The 23,351-nt window shown below is 43.1% G+C and overlaps 1 protein-coding gene across 7 annotated transcripts in view; it reads left to right on the top strand.

Annotated features, from left to right (window-relative positions):
- The first annotated feature begins 3,466 nt into the window (after positions 1–3,466).
- MTCL1 (microtubule crosslinking factor 1) overlaps positions 3,467–23,351 on the top strand; it is a 222,075-nt gene continuing 202,190 nt past the window's right edge. For 4 of the 7 annotated variants that reach the window (XM_077492468.1, XM_077492464.1, XM_077492466.1 and 1 more), the window contains exon 1: positions 3,467–4,356. In XM_077492468.1, coding sequence (XP_077348594.1) covers positions 3,760–4,356 — 597 coding nt within the window. In that variant the 5' untranslated portion in view covers positions 3,467–3,759. The remainder of the gene's footprint in view (positions 4,357–23,351) is intronic. The other 3 variants (XM_077492467.1, XM_077492463.1, XM_077492462.1) reach the window with 1 other exon arrangement.

Raw genomic sequence — 23,351 nt, 5'->3', positions numbered from 1 at the left:
GCTGTGTTGCACTGAGTTTTAACATGCGCTGCAATACTATTTTCAACTTGCCCAAGCTTTAGGCTAGGTTTACATATAGAATGTGTGGGTGAGAAATGCGTGCATAATCGTGCGTGTCCCTAACCCGCAGGCAAAACGCGTAGCTCTTTAGCAGATATACGGGGATGCCATTATAAAAAAGAAAAACTCGTTTTTGTGTGCTTGAAACTGCATGGAGCTGCTGCACCATGCAATTCCATGACGTGTGTTTTTAACCACCTCCTGCCTGCCCTATTATAATTCAGCAGGGCAAGAGCATTGTTATCCCAGGTGGAGGTCATATGACTTGAGCACGCCCTAGGGACCATGCAGCGGGGCGATCTGTGACCCGCTGTGTTCACTGGACACAGTGGAGCACAGATCATTCTACCAGCTGCTGTGGACAGTTCTGGTACCATGTGATAACTGCGACCAATCACAGTTATCATATGTCAGTTGTAAACAATGGCTTTTGTGTAGTATTGTGATGATCTCTGTGATTGGTCACAGTGGTCGCATGGCGCAGGGCCAATCACAGCAGACCTGTACTATGTGATAGCTGTGGCCAATCAGAGCTATCACAATAGTACACAATGACACATGATTGGATGCCAGTTACAAAATAGAAATGATTACCTATATAGTGATCACCACTGTAATAATCATAATCATAGTGTAAAAAAATAATTACCTCCCCAGAGCAGTACAGTGTCAATATGGTGACACTGTACTGCTCTGGTGACAGTTATGTAAAAAAAAGAAAGAAATCGTAAAAGGAAAAAAAAATCAAAAAGAATGATTAAAAAAAAAACTTTTACATAATAAGCAATAACAGTGTAGAAAAAAAAAAAAGTTGATCACCTTCCCAGAGCAGTACAGTGTCGCTATGGTGACACTGTACTGCTCTAGTGACAATATGTAAAATAAAATTGTAAAAGAAAGAAAAAAATTGTAAAAGAAAAATTGATTTTTTTATTTATTTACTTAATAAGCAATAATAGTGTAAAAAAAAAAAAAAATACATGATCACCTCCATAGAGCAGTATAGTGACAGTATGTAAACAGTATGTAAAAAACAATTGTAAAAAAGAAAATGGAAAAACTATTAAAAAAGAATGATAAAAATGTAATTTCTGTAATAAGTGATAATAGTTTAAAAAAAAGTTCTGATCACCTCCCCAGAGCAGTACAGTGTCACTATGGTGACACTGTACTGCTCTGGTGACAGTATGTAAAAAAAAAAAAAAATTGTAAAAAATAAAATGGAAAAAAAATGATAAAAATTCCATTTACGTAACAAGCAATAATAATGTAAAAAAAAAATCATGATCAACCTCCTACAGCAGTACAGTGCCAGTATGTAAAGAAAATTGTAAGCAATTTAAATAATTTCAAAAGAATGCTGAAAATTTAATTGACGTAATAAGCAATAACAGTGTAGAAAAAAATCCAGATCACCTCCCTATAGCAGTACTGTGTCACTATGGTGACACTGTACTGCTCTGCTGACAAATATGTAAAAAAAATAAAAAATAAAAAAATTGTAAAAAAGAAAATGGGGAAAAAAATGATAAAAATGCCATTTACGTAACAAGCAATAATAGTGTAAAAAAAAACATGATTTCCTCCTCAGAGCAGTACAGACACTATACTGCTCTAGTGTTAGTATGAAATAAAAATAAAAAAGGAAAGAATTGTTAAAAAAAAAAAAAAAAAATGGAAAAAAAAATTATAAAAATGTCATTTGCGTAATAAGCAATAATAGTAAAAAAAAAAAAAAATCTGATCACCTTTCTAGAGCAGCACAGTGTCACTGTGGTGACACTGTACTGCTCTGGTGACAGTATGTAAAAAATAAAATAAAAAAAATATAAAAAAATAAAAATACCATTTACCTAAGAAGTAATAATAGTGTAAAAAAAAAAATCCTGATTGCCTCCCCAGAGCAGCACTGACACTATACTGCTCTGGTGATAGTATGAAAAAAAAAAAATAATTGTATAAAAAAATGGAAAATATTAAAAAAATTATAAAAATGTAATAAGTAATAGTAGTATAAAAAAATTCTAATCACCTCCCAGAAAAGTACAGTATCTACCATGTCACTATGGTACTGCTCTGGTTACAGTATGTAAATAAGTAGTAAAAAAATAAATTGTGGAAAATTCTTTTAATGAAAAAAGAAAAGATAAAAATGTAATTTGGGTAAGGTGTTGCATGACTAAGTAACTGTCATTCATCACATCAAAGAGTGACAGTGCTGAAATCTGAATCTGGAGATGGGGGGGGGGGGGGGTGATGATACCTCCCTAGAGCAGTACAGTGTCACTATGATGACACTGTACTGCTCTGGTGACAGTATGTAAAAAAAAGAAAAAAAATGTAAAAAAGAAAATGGAAAAATAATGATAAAAATGCCAATTTACATAATAGTGTAAAAAATCCTGGTTGCCTCCCCAGAGCAATACAGACACTATACTGCTCTGGTGTTAGTATGAAAAAAAAAAAAAAGGAAAGAATTGTAAAAAAAAAAAAAAAAAATGGAAAAAACATGTAACACGTAATAAGCAAAAATAGTATAAAAAAAATCTGATCACCTCCCTACAGCAGCAGCAAAAGAAAAGAAAACGGAAAATTGTATACTTACCTTTCCGTATATTTCCTTTCCTGGTGCATCTTCATGGCAGCATACATATGGGTTGTGACTCCGCCCCCATATGTATGCTGCCATGATGCACCAGGAAAAGAAATTGTAAAAAAGAAAGTATTTTTTTTTTTAAAAAGAATGATAAAAATGCCGTTTACGTAAAAAGTAATAATAGTGTAAAAAAATCCTGATCGCCCCCCCAGAGCAGTACAGACAATATATTGTATATATATAAAAAAAAAAAATTATAAAAATGTAATTTATGTAATAAGTAATAATAGTATAAAGAAAAATTCTAATCACCTCCCCAGAAAAGTACAGGGTCACTATGGTACTGCTCTGGTTACAGTGTGTAAATAAATAGTAAAAAACAAAAGAAAGAAAAAAATTGTGGAAAATTAAAAAAAAAAGAAAAGATAAAAATGTAATTTGGCTAAAGCGTTGCATGACTGAGTAATTGTCATTCAAAGAGTGTCAGTGCTGAAATCTGGATCTGGAGATGGGGAGTGATGGTACTGAAGTATCTCATCCCACTCACATGGACAGGCTCCTGCCATGGTTGTCACCTGTGGCCCCTGACGGCCTGCTGAGGCCACACATGATGGTTGGACATCAGGAGGCTCTCGTATGACCCAGAGTGACCCTGGCCTGATTTGTGTTCAGCACTGGACAGCGACCCTGAGGTCGTATGGGAATCCATAGCTGTATCTATGTGATGATTGGAGCCCATCCATGTAGGCTCCTCCCCCGGGTGACAGGTGTGTGTACAGATGGCCGCCCCGGGGATCAGCTCCCCCATACACACACACAGAGGTGTACTCACTGCTACACAGGCACTGCGCATGCGCTGACGGAGAGCCGGCGGACGTCAGGCTGGTTGACAGACAGCAGCGCTTGCAGATTTGCAGGAGGAAAGGAGAGGAGAAGAGATGACAGGAGACGGGCACCCGGTGTGTGTAGTGATGAGGAGCACACACTGATCCCGCTCTTCTCTATGGTGATGGGTGTGAGTGAGCGGCCGGAGTGATGCTGGGATGGTGTAGCGCTGCTGTGGTGGTGGCGCAGCCCGGGTAGCGCCCGCTCGGTGGGGTCCCATGGAGAGTGGAAGCACGGAGTCCCGGCCGCCGAGCCGTGCCGATAAGAAGAGGCTGAACCGAGCGCCGTCCCCGGCCAGACCTTTCCTTAGAGACCGGAGCGCCCTCCTCCCCCCCAAATCCCCGGTGCCGACCCCCGGCCGCCTCTCCCGGCGCGGCACCCCCGCCAAGGACAAGCCTCTCCCGGCCAGAGGGAAGCCGGCCCCCCCGGGGAAGAGAGGAGCTCCGAGCAGCGGCCGCAGAGATCCCCCCTCCTCTCCGATCACTACCGCAGGACGGAGAGTGGAGAGAGCGGCCCCCCCGGGGGCAACATTACGGGTCACCAACACCGACAGCAGCTCCGACCTCTCCGACTGCCCCTCCGAGCCTTTATCCGACGAGCACCGACCTCTTCCGCCCGCACAGCCCGCACACAGCAGCGACAATGACTCGGCCTCCAGCACCGCGCTGTCTGTCCCGCCGGACATCGTACGCCCGGTGGGGGCGGGGAAAGATGACGGCCGCGGGAAGAGATCTGCACCGCAGGGGCCGGCACAGGAGGAGGAGGAGGTGCTCAGGGAGCTGGACGAGCTGCGATCGGAGAACGACTATCTCAAGGTAGGTCCTCACATCTATTAAAACATGGACCTGTCAGCAGCTTTTTTAATTTTTATTATTGTATTTATTTTGTACACTTTTTTTTTTTTTGGGGGGGGGGGCATTGGTGCAACATCAGCAGGAGAATCTGTGCCTAAAGGGGTGCCCAGGCACACCCTGCGCACCCCTCAGTAGGTTCCTGCTCACCCGCTGAATGGCCCATCAGGCTTCCCTGTGCTCTCTCCAGGTCTACAAAAGATCTGGGGCTAGAACCTATAGCAGCCTAGTAAAGAAAATCATACACTTGGGTGGGCATACACATGTATATACAGTGATATACGTGTGTATCCCCAGAGGCCCTCCTTACATCAGGGTCCCCAGAGAGCCCCCCCTTACATCAGGATCCCCAGAGAGGACCCCCTTACATCAGGGTCCCCAGAGAGCCCCTCCTTACATCAGGGTCCCCAGAGAGCCCCTCCTTACATTAGGGTCCCCAGAGAGCCCCCCCTTACATCAGGATCCCCATAGAGCCCCTCTTACATCAGGGTCCCCAGAGAGCCCCCCCTTACATCAGGGTCCCCAGAGAGCCCCCCTTACATTAGGGTCCCCAGAGAGCCCCTCCTTACATCAGGGTCCCCAGAGAGCCCCTCCTTACATCAGGGTCCCCAGAGAGCATCCTCCTTACATCAGGGTCCACAGAGAGCATCCTCCTTACATCTGGGTCCACAGAGAGCATCCTCCTTACATCAGGGTCCACGAGAGGATCCTCCTTACATCAGGGTCCACGAGAGGATCCTCCTTACATCAGGGTCCACAGAGAGGATCCTCCTTACATCAGGGTCCACGAGAGGATCCTCCTTACATCAGGGTCCACGAGAGGATCCTCCTTACATCAGGGTCCACAGAGAGGATCCTCCTTACATCAGGGTCCACAGAGAGCATCCTCCTTACATCAGGGTCCACAGAGAGCATCCTCTTTACATCAGGGTCCACAGAGAGCATCCTCCTTGCATCAGGGTCCACAGAGAGCACCTCCCTTACATCAGGGTCCACAGAGAGCCCCTCCCTTACATCAGGGTCCACAGAGAGCCCCTCCCTTACATCATGGTCCACAGAAAGCCCCTCCCTTACATCATGGTCCACAGAGAGCATCCTCCTTACATTAGGGTCCACAGAGAGCATCCTCCTTACATCATGGTCCACAGAGAGCATCCTCCTTACATCATGGTCCACAGAGAGCATCCTCCTTACATCATGGTCCACAGAGAGCATCCTCCTTACATCATGGTCCACAGAGAGCATCCTCCTTACATTAGGGTCCACAGAGAGCATCCTCCTTACATCATGGTCCCCAGAGAGCCTCCCTCTTAAAGTCAGGGTCCCCAGAGAGCCTCCCTCTTAAAATCAGGGTCCCAGAGAGCCCCCCCCATACATCAGGGTCCCCAGAGAGTCCCCCCCATACATGAGGGACCACATAGAGCCCCCCCTTACATCAAGGCCCACAGAGAGCCCCCTTACATCAGAGAGCCTCCCCCTTGCATCAGGGTTTCCAGAGAGATCCCTTACATTAGGGTCCCCAGAGAGCCTCTCCCTTACATTAGGGTCCCCAGAGAGCTCCCCCACTTAAAATCAGGGTCCCCAGAGAGCCTTCCCCTTAAAATCAGGGTCCCCAGAGAGCCTTCCCCTTAAAATCAGGATCCCCAGAGAGCCTTCCCCTTAAAATCAGGGTCCCCAGAGAGCCTCCCTCTTGCATCAGGGTCCCCAGGAAGCCCCCTACTTACATCAGGGTCCCCAGAGAGCCTCCCCTCCCCTTGAGGATGCCTGCAGAGACTCAGGGCTATGGGTCCCAGATGCAGGGCTATAGCTCCAAAAGCCACCACCTAGCGATGTCACTGGTTTTCTCATGTCTCACCATATACATATTTCTGATCACTCATAGAATCGCACATGTTCCCGAGCCGCAGGCAAGATGCAGGAAACACAGCAAATCCTGTATGTTTGCCACACTGCATAGCAATCACACGGCATCCATGCGATCTGCTGCGGGTGTTATCTTAAAGAGGAGTTCCACCCAAAAGTAGAACTTCCGCTCATATGTCTCCTCTTCCCCTCCTGGGCCACAATTGGTACCTTTCGGGGGGGGGGGGGGAGGGGAGGAACAGGATAGCTGTCTGTGATAGGTATCCTGTTCCCACTTCTGGGAGTCCGGGCTGCGGCCCGTGACATCACCGCGGGGCTCCCTCCTCCTCCTCTCCCTGTTGCCAGGCCAGTAGGAGAGAGGAGCAGAGCCTCGAGCATGCACAGTATGGTTCCCGGCGTGGAGCCGTAAGGCTACACCGCTCAATGGTGGCGGCAGCACCCGACAGATGATGGAAATATCAGATGCGGTGCTGACATTGCAGTATGTGTAGCTGCTGGCTTTTAATTTTAATTTTTTTGGGGCGGAACACTGCTTTAACAACACCCCGAAACAGATTGCAAAACTCAGTGCTATTACTAGAATCGCATCACATGAGTGAATCCAGCCTTATGTTCACATTGTAGGCGGGTTTGAAATCATTCAGCAGAACTTGCACGATTTCAAACCCGCATTTCAGTGCGACTTCGGGGGTGGAGGGGTCGATTTGAAAGAAGTCTGTGTGGGTTCTTGCACAGATGTCTATTGAAATCGCCCCCCCAAAGTCGCCAAAATTAGTGCAGGAACTACCTGTGGGAATCAGTGCTGCGCCACAAAGTCGGATGGACAACCATCAATAGGCTCAAATTTGACATGTGAAATTGCCCACAATGTGAACTGGGGCTACAGGTGTGTTTTGTTGCTATCACAGCATTATTCTGATTAGCAACAGTTGCACCAAAATCACGCCATGTTGGGGTTACTATTAAGAATGAATGGCACCCAAATGCATGTTGCATGTTTTTCCACAATTGCCAAAGAAGTTGGAATTGTGGCAATTTCAACCGCAATTCCAAATTGCCAAGCGTTACTGGGGACTAATTCAAACTACGTAGCCCAGGTTCACATTGGAATGCGGTGCGGGAAACCTGTGAGCCATGCATGTTTCCCGCAAAGCATTCAAATCAGGCTTCCCTTGCCATCTGCAGAGTGGGCGTCAGTGTATTCTTAACACCCCAAACACAAGTTGCAAACGCAAACAACCACACAATCCGTTTGCGGTGCATTCCCAGAATTGCTGAATGCACAACTTTGGTGTGAATGTGGTGTGATTTGAGTCCATTCCAAATGAACAGGATCAAATCGCACTAAATTGCATGTGAATTGTACTGGATTGCAGTGTTGTTCCTGTGCGAATCATATGTGTTTCATAGTGTGAACCAGTGGCGGCTCGTCCACTAGGGGCCCCCTATCCATGCGTCCGGCCCCCTGATCTACATGCAGGGAAGCCCGCTGCACTGCCCGCGAGATGGGGTAAGTGCGGGGCCCGGACGGGGGGTGCCACCCGTGACCTCCGTGACTCTGCCGCTAGGGGGGCAGAGGTGTAGGATTGTTTGTCCCCCCCCCAAGAAAAAAGCCACCGGCCGCCACTGCTGTGAACTGAGCCTTAATTTCACCCACATGCACCAGCACCCAGGTGCGTTTTCACAGCAATCAAATCACATGGTGCGCAATAAAGAAAAAAAAAGGTGGGGGCTTCTTTTTTTTTCTGTAGTCACTATGACAAGTCTGGGTTCACACAGGAGTGGTGGGGAAATTGCATGTGATCTGGAAAGTAGAGCTGCACAAATCTGGAAGAAACAAGAATCACAATTTTTTTTGCTTGGAATAAAGATCACCTTTCTCGACACAACATCATCTTTCACATTATACAAAAAATTGGGCTAACTTCACTGTTTAAGCTTTTTTTTCATTTATTGAAGTGTATTTTTTCCCAAAAATACACTGTGACATAAAATTGCAACAACCGCCATTTTATTCTCTAGGGTCTCTGTTAAGAAAATATTTATAATGTTTGAGGGTCCTAAGTTATTTTCTAACAAACAATTTTAAACTTGTAAGCAGCAAATGTCAGAAAAAGTTTTATGCCCCATACACACTATCAGATTTTCTGCTGATTTTTGTCTTCAGATTTACCAAAACCATGTAGTGGAAGGGCCTGCCTGATTGCATACAAATTGGAACTCCTAAGGTTTGACCTCATATTATATGGTTTTGGTAAATCTGAAGGAAAAACTCAGCAGAAAAACAGATAGTGTGTATGGGGCTTAAGTCTTTAAGTGGTTAAACTGAGTTCATTTACATATTACTAAATGTTACAATGTTTTCTTTTATCTTTAGTGCTGAGCAATATTGATAAACATTTGCTTGCTGGTTGTTTCTTTTTGTTTGTTTTTTTGACAGCTCTCAGCGGAGAACGGCTCTGCACTTGTTACATGAATTGTGGAAATGTCAGATTAAGATCGCGAGGGGGGATTAAATCGTGATTTTTTTTTTTAGCGATTAATCCTGCAGCTCTTCTGGACAGGAATCACACAGCATTTCTGTTTAAATTGCATGTGATGCTTTACAGTGCAATTTGAGCCCATCCATTCTGCATGGGCTCAAATCACACCACAAATGTATCGGTTTCAGGTATCGCAGCATTTGCACATGCACACGTACAAAGGTTTAGTATCTGCAACAATAACAGTATTGGTGCAACACTAGTAGCAATGAATTCAAGGTAAGGCTGGATTCTACATAATGATTGTGGTTCAGCTTGGAGCAATGTAACGATGCCTGGCCGATTCCCCTGGAAGCTGGAAATGAGTGAAGCAGACACCACTACTCCAGTGATCTCCGCTTGCTTCCAGGTCCCATTCTGAACACAAGTGGTCGGCCTCTCAGCACAAGCACCATTTAAGAGAGTGTGTTGCCTTTTCGGAATGCAGTGTTCTCTGATTGCACATGGTGTAGTGTGACATCCCCACCTCATCCAATCACAGAACACTTTCCATTCATGAAATGCAAATGCAAATGCAGCTTCCAGGGGCGTCAGCCAGGTATGGTGTGTATGTGTGTATATATATATATATATATATATATATGTATGTATGTATGTATGTATGTGCGTGTGTGTGTGTATATATATATATATATATATATATATATATATATATATATATATATATATATATATATATCATACACACATATGGCCTTATGGGCAGCACAGTGGCTAACTGAAGGGGAGGAGTAACTTATGGGCTCACAACATTGAATGCTAGGCAATGGCTTAGTATTCTCTTAAAATATAGATTTTAGGTTTACATGCACTTTAATACCTATAGTATGTATGTGTAAATCAAATAAACAGATGTAGCAAATGTAGGAAGTATGGTTTTCATTCATTTGAGTCCCCATTTAGTGGCTCTAGAATCCAAATCAGTTCAGTAGAAGGTTAATCAGATCAGAGATGAACTAGTTCTGGTAAGTCTGATGTTCTCTGTTGTTGATCTTATCCTCTTTCGTTAATGAAGATCTTACATAACCTGCTTGTGGTGAATTACTGAAACTAAAGACTTTAAATGTCTCCGGTGCCTCGCCCAGGGGTTTTCCACCAGGGTTAACAGAGTGTTACCTTTTACACAAAGGGAGTGGTGACTCTTTACAAAGTCCTTCTACAGATGTAAGACCAACCATACACAGTTCGGTGATGAGATCGGATGTGATTCGCACCACACTGCAGTGCAAATCACATCCGATTTCTGTGCGATGCGAGTTCAGCCATACAGATAGTATGGCTGAATTCGCATCGCATCCAGCCCAAACTCGCACAGGAACCTTTTTTTGGTCCGCAGCAGAATCGGATCGCATGGGTGTTCACACCATGCGATCCGATTCCTGTCCGAGTTTGCAGATCGCACTGCGATATGCGAACTGATCTGGGGGTGTCATTAACGTTTCACTGACACTCCCAGCAGTTCGCATAGGGCAGTGTGAACTGCCGCCAGGAGGCATGCGATGCGGGAACCCGCAGCGGATTTTCAGCGTTCCCAGATCGCTGCAGTGTGAACCCAGCCTAAAGGAAGAGAAAAACTGGGCAGTCTGCCAAGAATCAAAACATTCTTTATCAGTTGAACTTAAGTATAAACATTGTAACAATTTGTCAATGGAACAGACTTTGTGTGTAAGTGTAAGTGAAAAACGTTTAACCACTTAAACACTAAACCTTTTTCTGACATTTGTTGGTTTCAAGTTAAAAACCTTTTATTTTGCTAGAAAATTACTTAGAACCCCCAAATATATATATATATATATATATATATATATATATATATATATATAAATTTTAGTAGACACCCTAGAGAATAAAATGGTGGTTGTTGCAATATTTTATATCACACTGTATTTGCGCAGTGGTCTTTCAAATGCAATTTAAAAAAAAAAAATTACTTTAATGAATAAATAATTAAAAAAAAGTTAACCAGTAAAGTTAGCCCATTTTTTTGGTATAATGTGAAAGATTTTACGTCACAATTCATGGGAGAATCGTAATCTTTTTATTGTAAGCAAAAATATAGTGATTCTCATTTTGGCCAGAATCTATTAAAGATGCAAGCTTTAAGGATAACTTAGATCCCTTCTTCTGGCTTTATACCTTTAATGTATAAATACTGAAAAAAGGATCTTGGCTATCCTGAAAGCTTGCATCTTTAATAAATTAAACACAGCTCCATGCAAAAAAAAAAAATGTCCTGTGCAGAAAGACAGTGGCAAACAACGCACCCCGACCCACGATCTAGCGATGGACTGTTCCCCACATTCTATATATGAACCGTAACATCAGAACTAGACATGTGCAGTTTGTTTCATCCAAAATCGAAATTTGGGTAAAATGTTTGCTATTCGGATGTACCGTATCCAAACTTCAGAATTGCAATAGTAACTCGTATAAATGAAACCGCAACAACGAAACAAAATTCTGGCCAAAATCAAATCGTATTAGATTCTAATTGAATTCAAAAATGAATTCGAAAACAATTCGATTTCCTTCAAAGGCTGGGGTTGATTTACTAAAACTGGAGCGTGCAAAATCTGAATGGCTACCATGTACAGCTGCACCAGATTTAGCGTTCTCCAGTTTTAGTAAATCAACCCCACTGTGTAATTGTGTACCTAAAAGAACTGATGTTGTTTTGAAGCCAAAGAGTAATTGAAATATTGATTTGATTTAGATTTTTCTTCTGTTCACTCACTTTGCATTTTTGAAACTGATATAAATTAACAAGTAAAATATATATATATTTTTTGAAAGCATTACTTTATTTCTTAACACCTGCCTAAAACTTTTGCTTAGTGAGACAGCAAAATGTTGACGTCAGATATTTCTTTTATAATTTAGAACACGCCACATATTCTGAAAAAACCTGTGTCAAAAATCAAATGGTCAAATTTTTGTGGTAAATTAATAATTTAAGTATTATTTGTATCCAGATCAACATACTGTATATGCCTTATTACCTAGGGCCCTTCATTTTTTTTGTGTTACTTTCAATCCTTTGATAAAAGTTTTAATCTATAGATGGTGCGATTTTCCTCTCTGCAACCTCGGGTCAACACAGTCAGTATTGATGTGAGAATCCCTCCCGCAGAGCTATTGTGCTCTCCCAGCAGGGGAGGCCCTCCCTAATGGGAGAACACAGTGATTATTGCTAGCAGCTATAGCCAGCTATAGTCTTATGACTGGTGGTACAGTGACCAATGGAGAATTAATCAAGCAATAGCCCAGAAAGCAAAGAATAACAGAATAAATGAAGAAGAAGCAGGGAGATGCTTGTCTGCAGGTGCTTAGGTACATTTTCTCTCCAGAAAGGAGAACAGTGAGCAGCACGGTGGTGACATGATGAAGTCTCCAGATGAAAAGATTTTCCATGCAGGCTAGCATTCAGAGGCAACAGTGCCTTAGATCTAACACTGCAGATATACAGCTATGAGGCTAAAGGCACAGAAAGAGCACTGCTGTTTTTTAGAAGGAATACGAGACAAAATTTAGATTTTTCAGAGTACTGCTTATGGGCAATTACCTTCTCTAGATGTCCCCTATATCATAGCTAATATTGACTTTTAGGGTTTAGGTCCTCTTTAAGACCTAGCTGCAATGGATCTTAGCAGTCCAAGCTTGTTCTTCATCACTTCTTGTCTACCCTAAACCTTTAATTTCTAGCTATAGGATGTGTATATCAGTTAAACTCTCAAAACATGTTTTTTGGGATAGGATTCAGTGGACTGGCTCCATTCACACTTGTGCGACTTGTCATGCGACTTTGGATACAAATATATGCTGCTTAATGTCACAGCAGCTGTGAAAAGGCTCCTGCACTACTTTGATGTGACTTTCTTGTGACTTGTGCCAGAGAGTGTAAAAGTCACATCAAAGTCTCACTCTGAAGTCACACTCAAAATCGAAGTTGCACAATTGTGAATGGAACTTAAAGCCTTTATTTTGTTTTTGAGTGTTTTGGAGGGGGTGAAAGGTTACATGCTCATGTCAATCTGCAAAAACAGTTTATAGGTAGATATATGAGACAAACCCTGGATGCAGACTGTCTACATCCCAGGACATACTTCCATACAGATGCGCATGTTTATGCAAGTACAGAGGTGAACCTGCATACAGCCTTGGATTTTTTTGGCTGGCTTTATGCAGCACCTGTGGCTCCCAGGTGGGGAAATAAGCCTACATTCATTGTTGTACAGACCCAGGGGCCCATATGGATGATGCCCTTTATATACACAGGACCTATGAATGCACACAGAAAAAAATCGTAGTTGTGCACTTAGTAATTGTATTAAATGCAAAAAGCAAATATTTACTATATCGCATCAATTCTTAGATAGGATGGCTACATTTAGATTTTTTTTTAACTGGTGATCCAGCCGGTAAATCTGTAGTTTTTCAACAGAACAAGCTTTCCTACAAATGTATCCATTATGAATGTACTCTTAAGGCTCGCTCATATGTGCTGAAGCACTAGCTGCCCCTCTGAAAAGGGATCCGTGGTGGACCACTTTTCAGAGGCATTTAACAGGCAGTAAGGAGGCAATATGTCACGTCCTCGCTGCCTGTTTTAACCCTGAAAATGTACCTCAACCCTATGCATTGTGGGTGATATGCACTGCCTTATTCAGTTGAATAGGTTGTGTTTGGCTGCGAATGGGACATGCTGTTTAATTCTTCCTGCAGCAGTGAAACAAAGCAAAGCGCCTGCAGCATGTGTACAGCCCTCAGCCACTGCATCTACTAGCTCAGGTGGGGAGTCATAGGTGGAAAAATCACAGATCAGCTGCCTGCTTTTACTGTGCCCCAGCTTCACCTTAGCGGAAGTACTTGTGTGCATACTGTGCTCCACCGGTACCTTGGTGGATACAAGGCGCTTTTATCCATCAATGGCCAGTTTAAAGGAAGAAAAAGCAGATAGAAGGAAGAGAGGACAAGAGGAGGGGGGAGAAAAATAGATGATGGGACAACCAACTGAGAAGCACTATCTCTCCATGACAGGGTTATATTTATGGGGCTGACAACTCCCAAAATTGTGTTATGGTACAAAAATGTAAGGCTGGCCTTACATAGAGCAAATTTCTTTCCTGCAACTACGGGTTGGAGGAAAGAAATGCACTCGATTCCCAAGTCAACACAGACAGTGTTGGTGAGAGAATCCCCCCTGCTGGGCCATTGTCTTCTCCCGGTGGGGGCGTGGGAGACTGGGGAAGCTGTCCCCGTTGGGAGGAGACAGTGATTATCGCTAGCAGCTTTAGCAGCCACTAGCGATAATCGCAAGAGAAATTGATCAACTCTGGTACAACCAGCCTGCCAATTGATTGGTACATTCGGCCTGCCCATTAATGGTTCGAATCTCAGATTCGAACCATGTATGACCAGTCTAACCAGGGGCTCCTGATATTGTAGAATTGAGTATATCGGTCATGTAGGTTTGCCTTCAGCTCCTGTGTTTGCTTTGCTTAAGGAATAACTCCACTTTAGTGGGAAAAAATAGCAAATAAAATGATATAGCATATACAAATTCTACATACGTCATAGCGTAATTGAGTGTTCTTAAAAATTACATTTTCTTTTCAATCTGCAGCCACTGTAGTTTTCTGTAAAATACAACCTGGATGAGTTCTGTACCCAGATGGTGTACAGAACACCCCCAGAAATGTAATTTCCTGCTTATGCGATTGGCGCACTGATTTTCCCAGAAGTCTGCACTAAGATACAAGTCAGATTTTGGGCATCCCCGCCACAAAAATGTCATTATGGTGAGATACACCCAAAGGAAAATCATGACTAAAGGGATGCAGATCCTGCCACTTTCCTCATTAGAACCCTGCTTGTGCAACAGCTGATTGATAATGATAAAATCACTCCCATTCACATTCACATTCCACAAACAAACAGCTATTTCTTCAGAACAACAAAAGATAGAAATCTGCAACAAAATCCCTGCAGTGTACATTCCCAGAGGGGAATGATTTTTTCTCAACAAAGGTGGAGTTACTCCTAAAGGGGCTTTTGAACATTTTTTTTTTTTTTAGCTCCTAATGCATGGGGTTCTATTATTGAAATTATTTACGTAATTTAAATTGCCTGACATATATTTTATATCTAATGCTTTGTCGTGAGAAGATAAAAAAATATCTTTAGATAGATAACTCACACAATATATATTTTTCAAGGCATGTCTCTATTATATAATTATATTGTTTGGATATGCAGCATCTGTGGCGTGCTCCTGCAGGTCGATTGCATAAAGCAGCATCAATGACAGCTGCAAACATGCTGAGTAGTGAGAGAAGCGTCAGGCTCCAGAGCTGTTCATCTGTGGCATCTCAATGTGTGCACTGCAGACCACGGACCGATAGGTCCCGGAGAGCTGTCTCCAGAGCAGACGTGACCGCAGGAGTTTCTGGGTAGGATGTACAATCACTTGAGACTTGTCGCGTCTGCTGAACTCTCTTCACATCGTCAGTAGTAATGAGATCATTGCTGTGTGTAAGTGCTACCTCAGATGGCTCAATGGTTTGTCTTTAATAGAATATAAATGGAGGAATGCTATAAAAGCACGATGGTCCCTAAAGAGGGCAAAGCTGGAATATGGAAGGCCTCCCATGGTGTGATTTTCAGTTCATAAAACATACAGGAGGCTTCATAGCATTATTTATTAGTCCTTTATGGAAGGGAACAGTTTGTAAATACTGTACATTACAGGCACTTTTCTTTTTTGTGTGCTCAGGCTCTTGAGGTATCTGTAGGCTGGTTGTGTTCAGATTCTTCTTGATAGTATAGGTAATCTGTTTACACTTGGGTTCCATTCATGCCTTAGTAGTGTAACTGAGCGCACATGCTTTTTTGTGCGTTTCTGTACATTCTTGCGACTCATTTAGGGCAGCAAGTTAATTACAAGAGGCTGCCCTGTGCACAAGAAACAAGCAAAAAAAAAAGTGCATGACACATTTTAAAAATTTTGCCAAACCAAAACACATGTATAGTGATACCCCCAAAGGAGCAACAAAATATGCCCATCGGCGTGCCCCTTAACATCAAATCTGCCCATCAGAGTGCCCCTTAACATTAAATCTGCCCATCAGAGTGCCCATTTAACATAAAATATGCCCATCAGAGTACCCACTTCACATAAAATATGCCCGCCCATCAGAGTGCCCACTTAACATAAAATATGCCCATCAGAATGCCCCTTATTTAATGTTAAGGGGCACACTGATGGGCATATTTATTGTTAAGGGGCACTCTGATGGGCACATTTTGTTGTGCCCATCACAGTGAACCTTACATTAAATGTGCCCATCAGTGTGCCCCTTATAAGAAAAATTGCCCATCAGAGTGCCACTGTAAACACCCCACTCCACATATCTTGTGGTAGGCAGGGATCAGTAGGTAACAAGCTGCAGGGGATGAGAGCTGCGCCAGGAGTTTTGCTCAAGGGGCGCGCATAGCACATCATACCTCTCAGCTCCTGACTCAGACTCGATAACAACAGTAGGGGGCATGCACGTGACGTCATGGCTTGCCTCGTAGCTCTAGCCAGGAGCTGCGAGATAGAAAACAGCGGAGGCAGGGCGCACACGTGATGTCATTGGTTGTGGCCCCAGCAACCAATGACTGCTGTGCTGAGCAGCGCGGATGTGTCGCTGTACACTGGTGACCTGACTGTACATACAGGAGCTTTCCTCGGTCCGTGTTCGGAGCGCCATTTAGTGACGGCTAATCTATCACATAAAATCCCAATAAAATACATTCACGTTTTTGTTGTAACATGACAAAATGTGGAAAATTTCAAGGGGTGTGAATACTTTTTCAAGGCACTGTATGTATAAATGTATTTTAGTGTCACTGAAGGAGTGGATTGAGAATTATATGCTTGCAAACACTGTACAGATGAGTATGTATCTAATCACACATAAACACAAGTAGTTTACATGCTGTTTTATGCTGAATAATTCTACCAGCAAGATCCACTGTAAGGCCCCTTTCACACTGGGGCGGTGCGGGCGGCAGCGGTAAAGTGGCGCTATTTTTAACACCGCTTTACTGTTGTTTTATCGGTGGTATGCGGCCGCTAGCGGGCGGATTTAACCCCCGCATAGCGGCCGAAAAAGGGTTAAAACCGCCCGCAAAGCGCCGCTTTGCCGGCGGTATAGCCTCGCTACCCCATTGATTTCAATGGGTAGGAGCGGTTTAGGAGCGGTGAATACACCACTCCTTCACCACTGCAAAGATGCGGCTAGCAGGACTTTTTTCACTCACTCACACAGACAGTTGAAAAATGCACCAGGATAAAACTATTGGCAATTTTTGTATGATATGTAATGTGTCTCAGGTAAACACCGATGCACAGAAGCATCAGTGTTTACACCTGTATGGTCATGTACAGCCATTAACTTATATGGCGAGCGGTACATTACCTATGGCTATACTGGAAGTATTCATATCAGTGGTTGTGACTACACTGGCCGCATACTTGCTCTGGGTTACTGGCTCCAGAGATAGCCAAACCGCTGGCACTTTTAGAAGGAGGTCCACAGTGGCTCCATCGAAGTAATTTTCCTTTAAATGAAGCTTCTGTGGCATACTTCTCTGAATGAGATATGGCTTTCCACTTTCATCTCGTACTTGGAGCTCTCATGTAATGAGGGGAGCCACATGTATTTGTAATATACACGTGATTCTAGCTTTGATCAAGATTAGCAGTACTGGAGCAGATGGTGGTACAGACTCGTCTAAAGATGGGATCCTTTGTACATGTCAAAAAAAGAACAAGAAAACTAGATCAAACACCATAGTTCACTACAGCTGACAAATGCCATGTATCAAGTCCATCTTTTTAATTGCCAGTGATTTACATTGTATGTTTCATTTTTGTTGAGTTTGTGTTTTTTATTTTATTTTTTTTCATTAATAACACCAAATATTTCTGAGTTGATATTTTTTTTAATGTTTTCCATGTCGATTGACTAGTCCCTGGCCATTTCGTTTATACATTATGTACTTGCGATTGATGTGCTTTTTCTTATTTATTTTTTATTTTATTTTTTGATGGTAGAATTGTGCAGATTTAAATGGAGTTCAGCAGGCAGAAAGGTAAATCTAAAAGGCTGTATAGGAGCCAGGTCTTGCCTTTATGTTCATAACAAAAATGTCCACCTAGTTTTTTAGGATCTGCCGAGGTTTGACTTTGGAGCTCAACTTCAGACAAAATTCTTTGCTTTTTATATAGTGTGGGGACTGGCCATTATCTTTTTTTTTATCACTGGCTATGGCCCCTTTCACCCAGGTGCTCCATCAGTCTGGGATTAGACAGATCAAAAAATGAACTGCTATTTATCCCATCTATATAAATGGATGTACATGTGTTTTGATCCTGGTCCGATCAGGTGTAAATGGACTGAACACAATAAGTTTGCATCCAGGTTTGCTTTTACAGAACTGAACATTTACATTTACTCTGACGCATTAGAGAGAATGCCTGTGCATCGCTCTGCAGGCAGTCCCATTCATGTCAATTGGGACACAGCATCTGCACGGACTCAGCTGCTCCCAGTTTGACAGCCGTGTGGGTGTAAAGCCCCTGTATACCGACAGTGCGTGTTCTGGGACATGCATGTACAGTCGTACAGCTGTCAAATTGGGAGCAGTAGCTGTATCTGTACAGCTGCTGAGTCCAAATTGACATAAATGGGACTGCCTGCATGGGGATGCACAGCTCACCTGTGATATGATGTAGTACATCTGTCTGAACAATGCTGTAAAAAGATACAAAACACACACCCATTTCTGATAGCACGTACATGGGTCAAATGGAACACATAGATGGAATCAGAATGGACATATACTGTATGTCATTCAATGGATCCCCAGAGACTGGATGGAGGCGCCCATGTGAATGGATCCTTAGGCAGGCCATAGACTAGTTTAAAAGCCGAACATTCTGTCAATCGAAAAACGACAAATGGCGCATACGATTGTGCCATCATTTGTTTTGTTTTTCTAAACAAAATCCAGCATGTTGGATAAGGCACTTTCCATTGTGGCCAGGGCCAGATTAAGAACATCATGGGCCTGGTGCTGAGGATTTTGGTGGGCCCTTTTAGAAACAATAAATAAAAATGCTATTTTTTGTTATAACAAATTAAATAAAAGAGAGAGAGGGAGGATGAGAGCGAGAGAGAAAGGGGATAAAAGACATGTGAGGGGTAAGGGAGGGAGGATGAGATAGAAAGGGGGGATGAGAGAAAGAAGATGCACATGAGGATGTGTGGGAATGACATCAACGCAGCCTGGCCAAGGCAAGTGACCAAGGCACAGAACCCAGAAGGAAGACCGGGTGAAGATGGAAGTGCCCGGGCCCCGCCGGATTGATCACAGCACAGTACTGGAGGGCTCAGTCTGACAATTTAAGTGTACCCTAATGTGCATACTTGTACATTATGGCATAACCTACCCCAGGGCCTCTAAAAAGTAGTAATGTTAGAAAAGTTTACTACCGCTTTAATATCACAGGAGCCTCTAATGGGGCTCCCTACTGACCCTGTGGCCCTTAGGCAGTGCCTAGTGTATAGTCAACATTTCAAAAATATTTTCAGGGACGCTTTTTTATTAACAAGTGCTATATTTAGAGTAGCTAACATCCCCGTGTTCCTCTATACATCACAATAGTAATTACAAAATTAAATTACTAATAATGGGGCAGAACAAATATGAGAACTGTGAGATTTCCTTTAGTTGAACTAACAAATGTGTGCCCATTCTAGAGCTGGTAACATTGAGGATATTCAGTATAATTTTAAAGAACAGTTTTTGTGGGTTAAGAGGCATAGGGGAGGAGTATGGATGGTATAAAAGTGGGAAGCATGTGCAGGTGAGGGAGAGGAATGTGGAGGGTCTAACAGTGGGCACTATGTACATGAGAGGAGTGCAGAGGGTATGGCAGAAGGCACTATGTACAGGAGAGGAGAGTGAAGGGTATGACAGTGGGCGGTATGCACAGCAGAGGAGTGTAGAGGGTATGACATTGGGCACTATGTTTAAGAGAAGAGTGTGGAGGGTATGACAGTGAGCAATATGTACAGGAGTGCGGAGGGTATGACAGTGGGCACTATGTACAGGAGAGAAATGTGGAGAGTAGGACAGTTAGCAGTAATTACAGGAGAGGAGTGTGGAGGGAGGGTATGATGGTGGGCACTATGTATAGGAGAGGAGTATGGAGGGTATGATAGTGAGTAGTATATACAGGAGAGGAGTGTGGAGGGTATGACGGTGGGCACTATGTACAGGAGAAAAGTGTGGAGAGTATGACAGTGGGCACTATGTACAGGAGAAAAGTGTGGAGAGTATGACAGTGGGCACTATGTATAGGAGAGGAGGATGAAGTAATCTGGGAAGGAAAAATGTAAAGGTTTGTGGAAGGATGTTTAGGGACTGCGTAGTGGTTAAGCGGGCCATACATGGATTGAAATTACACCAATTAAGCAGAGACCAGCCATAGCCGATCTATGTATGGGCTAGCTGGTTTTACACAAGTCAACCTATTAACCGACTTGAGTACAACCAGCCTGTCAAGTTTTTCCCAAAACAATCAGTGCTGTCAGCTATAGTTAGCAACACTAATCATTGTATTCACTGGCAGAACACAATAACACTGCGGGAGTGATTGCCCCATTTACAAGTCAGCAGGTGAGAGGGTGTGTGGGGACAGGCTGGGGAGAGATACTAGTCAGTCCCTGGGTAGGCACTGGTTAATATCTTGTAACATAAAAAGTTGCAAAGACCACCATTTTATTCCATAGGGTGTCTGCTAAAACAATATATAATGCTTGAGGGTTCTGAGTAATTTTCTAGCATAAAAAAAATGATGATTTTTAAATGTAGGAGAGAAGTCTCAGAATGGGCCTGGGTGGCAAGGGGTTAATTATCATAAGTAATATTCAAATAATTATTATAAGCACTGAGAGTTCATCCTCTCAGTCTGCTGCAGAGTGTTCCAGCTTGTATTTATACTGCCGCTCTGTATGTAGCTTCTGACAGGCTGTGCAAGAAGCCCTGTATCTCCTGAACCATAGATGATAGCAGCCCCATGTTTAAACCTGTGCTGGAGTTGGTCTTTAGCTACCCACCCCCCCCCCCCCCAAATGTGGGGTCTCTGTGACTCCTGATTGCCGAGCTACAATCCTCAAAGTCGATCTTTTTTTATTATTTATTATTATTTTTTTTGGGCAAATGGGCCTATCTTGAGAAAGGGGCCTGGAGCTGCAGCTCCAATAGCCCCTATGTTAATCCGGCCCTGATTGTGGCATAAAAATGTGTGTGTCGCAGCTGACACACTAATTATACAAAAAACGGACCACCAAAAATCGTTCAGTATTCGACTTGTCTATGGCCTGCTTAGGTCCCTATTGGGGAAATTTCTTCTTAATTCCTCTTCCATTGATAAGGTATCAGAGGCATCCCTGCCAACTTTTTGAGATGGGAATGAAAGACACCTATTAGCATGTAGGCATGTGACACACCCCCAGCCACGCCCCCTTAAATGAGAATTATACTAAAAAAAAGATTAGTTAAACCCACAAGTGCTTTTCACACTTGGGAACACAGCGGTTCACAGCAGGAGTCTGTCTGCATTTACTATTTCAGGTCCAATTTTTGGGCTGAATTCAGAACTAACACGGACCAAAAGACATACAGGGCTCTTGTGCAAATTGCACCAGAACTGCGCCGGAAATGTGTGAACCAGCTCCATAGAATGCTGGTCACACTCTTCTTCAATGCGAATTGGATGCAAGGAAAGCCGCATCCAATTCACTTATTCTGGCTTTTGAAATGTACAAATGCAGAAATTTAGAAATTGGATGAAAGGTTTATCACTGGGAAACACTTGTTGAAAGATAAATAGTGCATTTTATATACAGCTATATAGATCAGATCAAAATGAGGGACAAATGAGAAAGAAAAGTGAGACTTTGTTCCAAACCAGGGACAGTTCCTTGAAATCAGGGACAGTTGGGAGCTATGCAGAACGGTAGAAATGATGGTACATTTCTGCATCAAAAGCACATTTTTAGTACATCAGGGAAAGGTTACATCCCTGATGAGTTATTTCAGTCTGTGCTTTCCTTTGCCGGGGACCTCTATTCTCCACCATTGTCTTGATGTCACAGGGGTGTCACCGAGACACATGGTGAGGAGCAATTACAGGCCTCAACAAAGGTTCCAATCTGTTACAGAAAAAAGTGTTATGGGGGTTGGGCTTGAATGAATATTGTATTGCTATTCCAATACAGGGATTGAAATGAGTAATTTAGTGTCACGTTCTTGTCATTTTCATGTAAAGAGACGTTTGTGCTGATAAGCAGCAGGACCTGAAAGAGAGCATTTTAGGAACAAAGACCTACAGTACTGTAGTAAAAGAATAAGTCTAGACATAACATTCTATAGAGGCGTTAAACAGTGTGGATGGAGGAATCTCGCCTGGCTACTATTGTAACCTAGATTAAGCTGGTGGCATTGTTGCTGCTGGCAACACAAGCAGTTATCTCATTACATTTTTTCATTTATGTGACGCTTTTACGTTTATGGGGTTGATTTCCTAAAACTGGAGAGTGCAAAATCTAGTGCAGCTCTTCATGGAAACCAATCAGCTTCCAGTTTTTTTTGTTTTTTGTTTTTGTTTGTCAAAGCTTAATTGAACAAGCTGAAGTTAGAAGCTGATTGGCTGCCATGCAGAGCTGCACTAGATTTTGCACTCTCCAGACCCCTGTGTGTCTTGTTTTTTCTAATACCATCTGCCCGATAGACTAAAGGGAAGAATGGCAGAAGACTGTCAGGAATGTAGGGCTGGGAACTGTCATCCTATTTTTAAATTTAGAATTTAAACGGGTTGTAAACCATTGTGTTTTACACCTTAATGCATCCTATGCATTAAGTTGAAAAAACGCATTTCAGTGACCGGCCCCCCCATTTTACTTACCTGGGCCCTGGAACTACACTCAGCGGGGATGCGCTGTCCCTCTGCCTGGGGTTCTCGACTCTTGATTAGATAGATTGATAGCAGCACAGCCATTGGCTCCCACTGCTGTCAATCAAATCCAATGACGCGGGTGCCGGGGGAAAAACATTCGGTGGCTATGGCGCAAATTCTGGACTCGGGAGCACGCCCGCTAGGTAACCCCCCAGGAGAGCACTTCTGCTAGGGCAGTGATGGTGAACCTTGGCACCCCAAATGTTTTGGAACTACATTTCCCATAATACTCAACTAGACAGTAGAGTGCATGAGCATCACAGGAAATGTAGTACCAAAACATCTGAGGTGCCATGTTTCACCATCACTGTCCTAGGGGGTTATCTGATGTGAGGAGGATCTGCGAGAGCCACCGAGGAACCCCGGAAGACCAAGATCAGGGCCACTCTGTACAAAACGAGCTGCACAGTGGAGGTAAGTATGACATGTTTTTTTTTTTTTTTTTTTTAAATAATCAAAACTTTAAAATCACTTTAATAATA

Source organism: Lithobates pipiens, unplaced genomic scaffold (assembly GCF_037356315.1).
Source record: "Lithobates pipiens isolate NorthernLeopardFrog02 unplaced genomic scaffold, aLitPip1_a1.2 Scaffold_19, whole genome shotgun sequence".
Classification (NCBI taxonomy): Eukaryota; Metazoa; Chordata; class Amphibia; order Anura; family Ranidae; genus Lithobates; species Lithobates pipiens.
Note: the sequence above shows the minus strand (reverse complement) of the source record. Positions and strands in the feature narration are given on the sequence as shown.